Genomic DNA, 9,875 nt, shown 5'->3' on the forward strand with positions numbered 1-9,875 from the left:
ACACGTTGCCAGAATTTGACGTCTGCTTTCTGCTAATTTGCTCTTTGGCTTGCTGCTAGGCTTCATTTCCATTGGTTTCGTTTTCCTGAAACTAAGCCACACCCAACACCAAGACCAAGAAAACAAACTGACACATGCACAACTATTGTGGCGGACCTTCGGACGCACATTAAGGTATGATTGTGCTCTTTATTTTTTTTTTATCTATCACCAAATGATTAGAATAGATTACATTGGATTGTATTGTTAGATTTCTCTGAAATGTGTCGTGTGTCACAAGCATACTCTGCTTCTCATACTGCAGAAGTGCAGAGCAACATATCAAAGATTCAAAAGACAATATTTTCCAAATAAAACATGAGTGATCTGAATGAATGCCACCAGCTGGAGTCAGGATTATTGTTTTATAAGCAGCTTGAAATCCTGAGTCAGACATCTGGCTCGTAATATTTTGTAGGGGTGGGAATCTTTGGGAATCTCACGATTTGATTCAGTTCCGATTCTTTGGTGTTGTGCTCGATTCAGAATCGATTCTCGATTGAATGAGTAGAAAAGGTGACACTATTTTCAGTCTCTTGCTCCGATATACTGTGTGCTGAACCATTCAATGGCGTCCTTAGTCCACTGAAATACGATATGAAATATAACTGGCAGATAAGATAAATGGTCCACAGCCTTTTTATTTTAAAAAGTTAAGTGCATTAACTAACTAATTAATTAATTAAGGTGAAAGCATTTTACAGTCTATTGCCTGTATGAGAATAACAAAATGAGGGGGAGGCAGAGTGCTCTGCTAATGTCATAAATCCAGCAGTGGAGAGCAGCCTCTCTGCTGCACTGTTAGCTCTGGGGAATGACATCGTTGTACAAGATGCTGAGCGGCGCAGGGTTTTTGAGGTGAAACAGACTGAGCACTGAGTTATTTTCTTCACCTCAGAGTTGGTTTAAGTTGCTGGTGCTGCATTGTGTGTTGGTCAGCCAGTCTCATTTGTTACTGCTGGAGTTCGCTGCTCTGCTCCGCTAACGTTAGTTTCTGAGTGACAGCATAGAAAGTTCTCAATATACTTCACATTCATCTCGCAAAGGTAATTATTATAATCATTAAATCAAAAAAATACTTGAAACCGCTGCCTTTTGTGAAGATGAACCCTAGCGTGCGTGCGCTGTAGACTGTCCGGACGCTGCTGCCTCGCAGTTGAATTTGGCCTTTTTGTTCCATTGACATCACTGACATTTAGAAAATCAATTTTTGATATTTGTGAATCAATGTGGAATCGTCCACGTTCGCATCATGATGCAACTTGGAATCCATCCCCCCCCCCACCCCCACCCCTAGTATTTTGATATCTCATTTTTATATTAAGATATTTTTCAGTTGAGTAGGGTTGGGTATCATTCAAAAATTTTTGATACTGGTACTGATACCTTGACTTAGATACCAGTTCCTGAACGATACCAATTATATAAAATCCATTTTAACAAAAAGAAAATTACATTACAGTACAAATTTTTAGTTTTATTTTTTGGCTTCTTGGCATTTTTACACACTCAAAGCAGTTTCATAACATAAAAAATGTAAACCTATTTACTACAATCCTTTTCACACTGTTTCACACCATCAAGCTTATCTTAGCATGACGAACAATTCAACCCATAATGTTAGCTAATAAAGTCTGGATGTGGCACCCAGAATGTGCTGTGACTGTGATGACATCAAAGTCACCAACCAGCAAAACACACTGGTTCTAACTTTGGTTAGTTTTAAAGAGAAAGTGTCTTGAGTGTCTCCGTACAGCTAGCTAACATTAGCGTAAATGGTTTTATCACTTTGCTTTGTGACAGTTTTGTGTACTGTATTGTCTGTTAATGCTAGATGGGTTCATAGCTCAAAACATAGTAAGTGGAGGCAGAAGCAGCGGCGTCTACAGAGGCTTCATCAGTAACAGGAGGTTGAACCAAAACATGTAGGCTAACCTGCAGGTAAGATAAGATGAAGCTGTATTAAAATATCAAATATGATGATATTGCCTATCACTTGACATCAAAACAGCAGTGGTTCGGCAGCTGGCGAACAGCTGCTAACATAGCAAAGCAGTCGCTGTGTGACCATAACACTGAACACAGGAGTCCACAGCTAACGTTAGCCAAGCCTCACAAGACGCTGAACCACCGCTGTTTTGATGTCAAACAATAGACAGTATCATCATCTTCGATATTTTGATACAGCTTCATCTTGTATTACCTGCAGGTTACGTGTTTTGGTCCAACCTCCTGTTACTGATGAAGCCGTTGCAGATGCTGTTGCTTCCTCTGTGATACCTAGCGGGAGTGGAGCTGTCTTGAACATCTGGCTGTAGCTTCTAACATAAACAACAATGGCAATTTGGTACCGAATGACAATTTTTTTTTTTTGATACTTGATAGTATCGAAGCAATTCGGTCTGCGCCATAAAAGTTCAGTACCCAGCCCTGCAGTTGAGACAGTCTTACATCATAACAGACAGTTGTGCCAAGTTGTGATCCCATACTGCATAACCCTCTGTATTGTAGACTGGAAAAATAATAGAGTTACTGCATTTGTTCCAAGTGACCATAATCTCTTGAGAAAAAAGATTTTCTGTTGCAGATGCAATCTGCTGTGTTAGCATACTCCAAGATAAGTAGGTATTCACAAAAGTACATATAAGACAGCTCGTTTTAACTGAGTTACCGTGAGTTATTCTATGTTTTTTTCCATTTACTAGTGTATGTTTTTCTTGTATTGTCCAATGGCCATCTGTGACAAATGCAAGGGAGAGATGACAAATAAAATCTCCTGATGTCTTTTGTTTAGATGGAAGCAATATTCAACCTACTTCAGCAGCACAGACTGGAGTCATACTACAACCAGTTTCTCCAGTTGGGGGTAAAAGATGAAAGAGATTTCCTGGATGGTGTAACAGATGAAGATCTAATCAGCATAGGTAAGAGTGTTAATTACTTGAAAAAATGAAATTTTGTAGACCATAAAAAACACAAATTAATGAATGATATATTTATGTGGGAGTGAGGAAAATTTTGAATCTGTGTAAACTGCCTCTTAAAACCATAGACTGTAAAATATATAATAAAACTGCAACTAGTGTTTTTTCTTCTTCTTCCTCTCTGATGTATTATTAGTAATTTAACCGGCAATTCAACTAACAACCCTCAACACACTGAGTTACCAGAAATTTCATTAATTTAAGAAATGTCTTAACTGTTTAAAATTTTAACTGTTCACACTGTCAGAGGTGTTAAACTGTCTGGCAGGTTGTAGTCGACACCTTTCAATGTAACACTGTCCAGTCCAACACCACCAAAACGTAGTCTCAACATGTACAGTACATAAATGAGTATTCTTTAACAACTCAAATATTGTGAGGTTGTTGTATTGCTGAGAACTGAATTTTGTTCAATCAGACAAAAAAATCTGGATTTCAACAAATCAACTTAATCAATTCAAATCTAGTTAGGCTACCTTTCAAAGTTTTTGCAAGTGGCAAGTTTGCAGTGGCTCTCGATATGTATAAACATCAGTATGTACAAAATGGTTTCTATAATCACTGAGTTCTTCAAAACATAACTTTTTCTACCTGTGAGATGACGGTTATTTTTCAATGATCTTATCAATAAATAGAGAATAACACTTTTATTTTGAGAGATAATGAGAACATGTTAGAATATGTTCAAATTGTTTTTTGTCTCTGTTATGCGCAGCAATGATTGTTTTTCAAAGGTCGTTCCTAAATTGTATGCTTTTCATATGATTGATAGTACAGTAATTATTAATGTATCCAGTGTTGTTATGTATGTTTCAAAGAATAACTCAGTTAGTTATTAAATATAAGTCTTTCAAATTAAACAACCACTATCCACTCTATGGTTCAGACCCAGAACAGGAAAGGATCCGGCACAAAGAGGCTTTTAATTAATCAAATTACATGTTTTAGTTACTGTATGCCTACATTTCTACAGGTTTAAGTCATGTGGAAAAGAATCGTTTTTCAAGTATGAAAAACTTCATTCAAAGACTGAGATCTCCAGAGCGGCAGGTTCAAACTGTGACACCTGTGCAAAAATCAGTGGAGTCATTTCCTCTGCAGTACACATACCCCAAATGTCCTCAACCAAAAGAGATGAAAGGTAAGAAAATCACAGCTTTTATGGTCTTTTTTTAATTATCAACTTGGGCCATTTCATTGAATTGTTGATCATAAAGTATAAGGATAGTTTACCTACAAGTGATTGTGAGCAGGGAAGCACTTTATACTGCTGCCAAACTGTGACCTCACAAATACCACTGTGAATATTATTAGCACAAATGAGATGTTTTTAAATTTTAATTTTACAGATATTGATCCAGTGGGGAACACAATTGAAGATCTGATGTTAAGGATCTGTCACTATGAAAATGTTGGCAATTCTACAGGAGTCTGTCTCTACACAGTTGATGGGATGCCCTTGACAGATGATCCCTTCTTCAACACATGTGAGCAGACCTTAACATCTTTTTAGAGTGAAGTTTGCTAGATGAAAGGGTATTTCTCTGTTTTACAAAGATAAAAAGAATTTTAACATATTAAAAAACTTTTCTGTAAAGTACTGTGCTCATATTTCTTTTATTTAGGATCAAACAAGTAAAACCACAGTGCTGTCATTGATCTATTATGATTGCATATAGACATCTTTACATATATAAAAAAAAATCAGATCTCAGTGCTGTAGTTCTCTCTGGTTTATCAGCTGGCCTTCACCTGCTTAATTATAAAACAGCAGCTGTTAATGTTTGCTCAAAGGATACGCTTTACATGTGTAATTGCCATGACTATTATATTTTACCCATGTAGAGAATTATTGCATATTGTGGTATTTAAGGGTTCACAGCAATATGTATCAGTCACAGTTACTGATATAAGAAAATAATTGCTACAAACTATATCTCTATTTGTGCCAATATCAAATTTTCCCATTATTTTGCACTTATGTAATCGCAGATTGTGTGGCAACAGTGAGAACCGGAATTGACAGAAAAGTTGCACTACACCTTACACGAAGGTCTGCAGTGGGGAATTTTATTAAAAATTATGTGACATTTGACTTTTCCATTTGCAAGTATTGCTAAGCTCCAGTCATGCAAGGATGGAGGAATTTAGTGTCAATACTTCAAAATGAATAAGCTACATGAAGAATTGTTGTTCCACAATTATAAAGAGTTCCTCAAAACAAAAGCAGAACAACATACAATTTCAGTATTGATAATCTCTTGTGGCATTGGCATTAAGCATGTCAAGATGGACAAAAAGTAACTTTTACACCCTGTCTTGCAGTTATGGGTTCCAATTAATTTCAGGTATAACTTTTTTGTCTACCCCTTAAGGTTAAATATGCGTCGCACATCTACTGTGCTTACCTGTTTACTACCATGGGACAGTTTACACAACACCAACCATTCAACTTGTTTGATGACTTTGGGGAGTTCATTCCTCTTTCTAATTGGCACCAACAGTGTTAATACTGAAGCTACATTGGAAGAAGCTACAGTTCAGTAGATGGGAACAACATTTTATGTGTATCCTTTCTTCGTACAGGGTCTTTGAAAGGCAGACATATTCAGAGTGGAGATGTAATCTATGCCATATTTACACCAAAGGAAAACCTGAAACAGGCCCCTCAGATGCCAAAGGAAGAAGTTCAGGAAACCTGTGGAGAGGCTGTCATCCGATGCCACATCATGCTCAAGGTGTGTCTTAAATAATGATGGTCGTGATACAACGAATGTTATTATCAAGTAATATGGATAATACAGGGAAATGTGCTGTGTGATGTATGACCACAATTTAACAGTAAAATTTACTAACATTATTTCATATTTAAAGTTAGGGGATCTCACCTCCCATTATTTTATTTTTTTATTTATTTTATTTGTTTATTTATTTTTTACACAACAATGGCTTACACAAGAAATATATATTTTTATATAAAACTACTGGCTTATATAAGTATACTGGCAGCGTAAGTGTCTCAGTTGATGTCTTTGCTGTTCTGAAGGTAGTCCAAAAAAACCCCCACCTCTAATCAACCCTGAATTTTTTTTGTTTAGGGAGACTTCGAGCTGAAGGTGAACTTGGAAAGCGACACATTTACAAGTCTGAAACTTAAGCTGGCAGATGCAAGTGGAATCCCAGCACATGTCCTTCATTACAGGTAATTCAGAGGTACCACTCAGCATTAATATAATGGCTTGTGACCTTAATTGGTTGGTACAGTGACAACAGACTTCTCATACAGTACTTCTGTTCTCTACACTGCTTATTATATTTGCAGAGGTAAACAGTGTGAAGGTGATGCACTGAAAAGCCGTGGAATCACTGAAGGGTCAACAGTTGCCTTCTCATTGTCAACCTTTTCTGATAAGACTTCATACGATGAGACATTCTTCACCGATGATGTTGTGCCTTCAGTGCAACAAACCCAGAAAGGAATCAGTGTGTTCCTGTCTTCACTTTACGCTGTTGTAAGCTACGTTTTATAATATATTGTTTATATTATTTTGCAACATTGCTACCTTATGACCCTTCTCTTTTCATCTATATTACTGTTAAATGTTTTCCTTTACTTCTCAGCATTTTTTCTTGACTCTTTTTCATCTTTTTTTCCTATTTCTTTAACCTTGTTTATTCCTCTCTATAGAACTACTTCAACAAAGTTTTATTAGAGTAGGTTTTGTAATCAAGAATTATTACCCCACACTTGGTATTCAAATTGAGCCAGTATCTGCCATTCTACATAAAAGTGAGGCCAACAGTGACACACACATTAGAGTGAGGCCATAATCTTAATGCACTTTATGGTTAAGCTAGCTTGAGTGGCTGGAATACCACTGCCACTATTACCAACAAGAGTAAAACGTCTGATCAATGTACGACCTTGAGTAAAACTTATTCTGTCAAAATGGTGATTTTGTGTATTATTGATTTAGGCTGTTTTTTTTCATTAGTGTTATCTATCTGGCTTCTGTAGTTGTTTTTGGTTTTATATTTAATTATATCTTCCTGGCTCTGCTAATTTTCACTCAGAGTAGCTTTACATTTGTTACTTTGCCCTTTACTGAAATTAATCCACTAAACTGATCTTAAAAGGTGGCTAAACTAGCAATAAAGTTAGTAAATTAAACCGTTGGGTGATCAAACTCTGGCTTCTCCAGTGGCCTTAACCATGTCCTTAAATGAATCTTTTTTTTTTTTATTCTAGAAAGAACGCCAGTCAAAAACACTACACAACAAACTGATTGCCTACATACGAAAACTAACTGGATGTAACCCTCTTGCCCAAAGTTTGCATCAGTTACTCTGCAGGAATGAGATGATCACTCTGAACCAGAAGGTAAACAATATGAGATGGTATGCTTTTGCTTTTTAATGTTTATTGTTTTGTACTTTTGAGGTATTCTTAGGTACTACATTGCATTGACAAAAACATACTTTTTGCCATTTAAATGTTTGAATTTTATGCAGGATTGCTGTGCTATAAAATTATTTTACAATAATTTTTCAGCTTCATAAGATTTGAAAATTAAACGGCAACATAAATGACATCATGATGATTCACCGACTTGTTGTTGGCAGTTATAGCTTTGATTCGTAAGTAGTTGGCAAAACTCTATTGTTAACGGTATATCTAGTAACGGCTAAAAACAACAACTTGCCATTTCTTCACATTAAGACTTCCTCCCAATACAGAATAATCTACAAACTTTTTCAGAGTATTTTAAAACCTGTACAAAAATACTGTAAATTCACATACAGATAGGTGACAAATAGTAGAAAAGAGCAACATAAAGTCAATTCACTCAGTGTGTTTACTTTCTGTTTCCCCATATTACGTTGTAGATTGCAGTTGTTGAAGGCTTGTACATGCTCTTCAGAGAGCTTTTGCCTCAACTTGGAACACAGCGAGGGGAAAAAGTAATCAAGGACCTAGATGTTTTTGAGAACTCCTTGTACTGCTGGGCACATCTCATATCAAAAGCAAAGGTATGACGATATTGGGGTTTAACTGATGCTGAGCTTGTGAAGGGTAAAACCAGTAATGACAGAATTACTTACTTCCTTTGTGGAAGTTGAGATAAATTTAAGCTACTGGTTGATATTTTGCACATATATTTATGAATGCGTATATTCTGTAAAAACAGATTCCCAGTTAATTGTTGTTCAATGAAATTACCTTCTCTGGCTTGCCTTATTGACAGAAACAGGCATCAGACAATGAGGACTATGCACTGATCTCTCTGGTGTCAGAAGATGGAAACCATTTCTGTGAACCGGTCAGAGTGCCTGGAGTACCAGGTGCCTTTGAAAGAGCAGATGTTCTCCAGAAAATCAAAGGTAAAATGAAAATATTAAAAGGTCATAAAATTATTCAAAGCACAGCAAAAAAAAATGTTATGTGATTAGCAAGATGCATCATAGTAGATGTCTGAGAAGGCAGGAGGTTAATTACAAAACACACAAAGTAAAACTGTATTGGTACTGTATTTGTTTCTTTATATGTAGAGTATATTACCCTTGGTCCAGTATAGCATGGTTTAGCTTAGAGATGCAACGATTAGTCAGCCAACAGAAAATTAATCGTCAGCTATGCTATTTTGATAATCCAATAATCATTTCAGTCATTTTTCAAGCACAAAGGCCGAATATTCTTTGGTTTCAGGTTCTAAAATGTGAGGATTTACTGCTTTTCTTTGTCATATGTGACAGTAAATTAAAAATCTAAAGGTTTTGGTCTGTTGATCAGAAAAAAACTAGCACATTGAAGACATCACAACAGGCACTGAGAAATTGTGAATGTCTTTTTTTTTTTTTTCTTTACAATTTATAGAAACGATTTAAAAACTAGAAGATGAATTGACAATTTTTTCGATGCTGTTTCTATAAGTGAAAGTAAAGGGACATGCCGCTGTTTTACACTGAAAGCTTTTCACAGACAAAAACTGAAAGATGTTAATTGTCATGCAGCTACAGGGATGCAGTGGTACTTTTCACTGAACTGCTCTTGTTCTACACAGACCGATGTGGACATTTTCATCTCTTTGTCAGCTGAACAGTTTTTAAAATTTTAAAGAAGCAGCCGCAGAGTTGGTTAGATGAAGAGCTGCAGGTGACAGGCACTTATACAAACTGATAGTTTGCTCATGGCTTAGTCTGGCACAGGTATCCCAACTGTATGGAAATTTAGCACAGTATTTTTTACTGCGAAACTGTACTGATTTCAGTAGTAAATATCTGCTTGATTTAATTTTCTATTATTTTGTTTAGATGGAGAGAAAATTCCAAACTGCACCGAAGAAATCTTGAGAGAAACATCATTACAGAGAGCCACTGACATTGAGAAAATCTTGCTCAGCTTACCTCCATCCACCAGAACATATCCTCTGTGGATTCATCATGACAAGACGACTGGTCAGAAGTATGTGTCATCAGACTCTTTACTTTTCATAAAACTACTGCAATGCAACTATTTCTTCTGTCAGGAATTTAGAGAATGAGTTAGCAGCCTTGACGTTGATATTGTGGTATGTTTGTGTCAACAAAGATGATTAATAATTATTTAGTGACCCCTGACTTTTTGTGTAGTGACATCGCCTGGTCTACTTTTGCCAACGCTGCAAATGCATGATGTGGAACTATGAAAACTGATGGCCTGATTTCGATGAAGTTTGCTGTGGAGATCAATAGTCCCCTGAGGATGATTTTTAATGGCATGGGAGCACAAGAAATATTCAAATCAAACTGGCAAATTTCTATTAAATTTACTAATTAAATTAATGTTCACCAAGGCATGGCCATTAAATTTAT

At 36.2% G+C, this 9,875-nt stretch overlaps 1 protein-coding gene across 1 annotated transcript in view; it reads left to right on the top strand.

The window, feature by feature from the left end:
- Positions 1 to 1,060: 1,060 nt before the first annotated feature.
- The window catches only part of LOC137194367 (uncharacterized), a 17,382-nt gene continuing 8,567 nt past the window's right edge, over positions 1,061 to 9,875 (top strand). The window contains exons 1-11 of the mRNA XM_067606216.1: positions 1,061 to 1,085; positions 2,834 to 2,963; positions 3,997 to 4,164; positions 4,373 to 4,510; positions 5,610 to 5,761; positions 6,122 to 6,225; positions 6,346 to 6,535; positions 7,273 to 7,404; positions 7,911 to 8,054; positions 8,270 to 8,405; positions 9,336 to 9,486. Coding sequence (XP_067462317.1) covers positions 2,834 to 2,963; positions 3,997 to 4,164; positions 4,373 to 4,510; positions 5,610 to 5,761; positions 6,122 to 6,225; positions 6,346 to 6,535; positions 7,273 to 7,404; positions 7,911 to 8,054; positions 8,270 to 8,405; positions 9,336 to 9,486 — 1,445 coding nt within the window. The 5' untranslated portion in view covers positions 1,061 to 1,085. The remainder of the gene's footprint in view (positions 1,086 to 2,833; positions 2,964 to 3,996; positions 4,165 to 4,372; positions 4,511 to 5,609; positions 5,762 to 6,121; positions 6,226 to 6,345; positions 6,536 to 7,272; positions 7,405 to 7,910; positions 8,055 to 8,269; positions 8,406 to 9,335; positions 9,487 to 9,875) is intronic.

The sequence above is a fragment of the Thunnus thynnus genome, chromosome 12, assembly GCF_963924715.1.
Source record: "Thunnus thynnus chromosome 12, fThuThy2.1, whole genome shotgun sequence".
NCBI classification, from domain to species: Eukaryota; Metazoa; Chordata; class Actinopteri; order Scombriformes; family Scombridae; genus Thunnus; species Thunnus thynnus.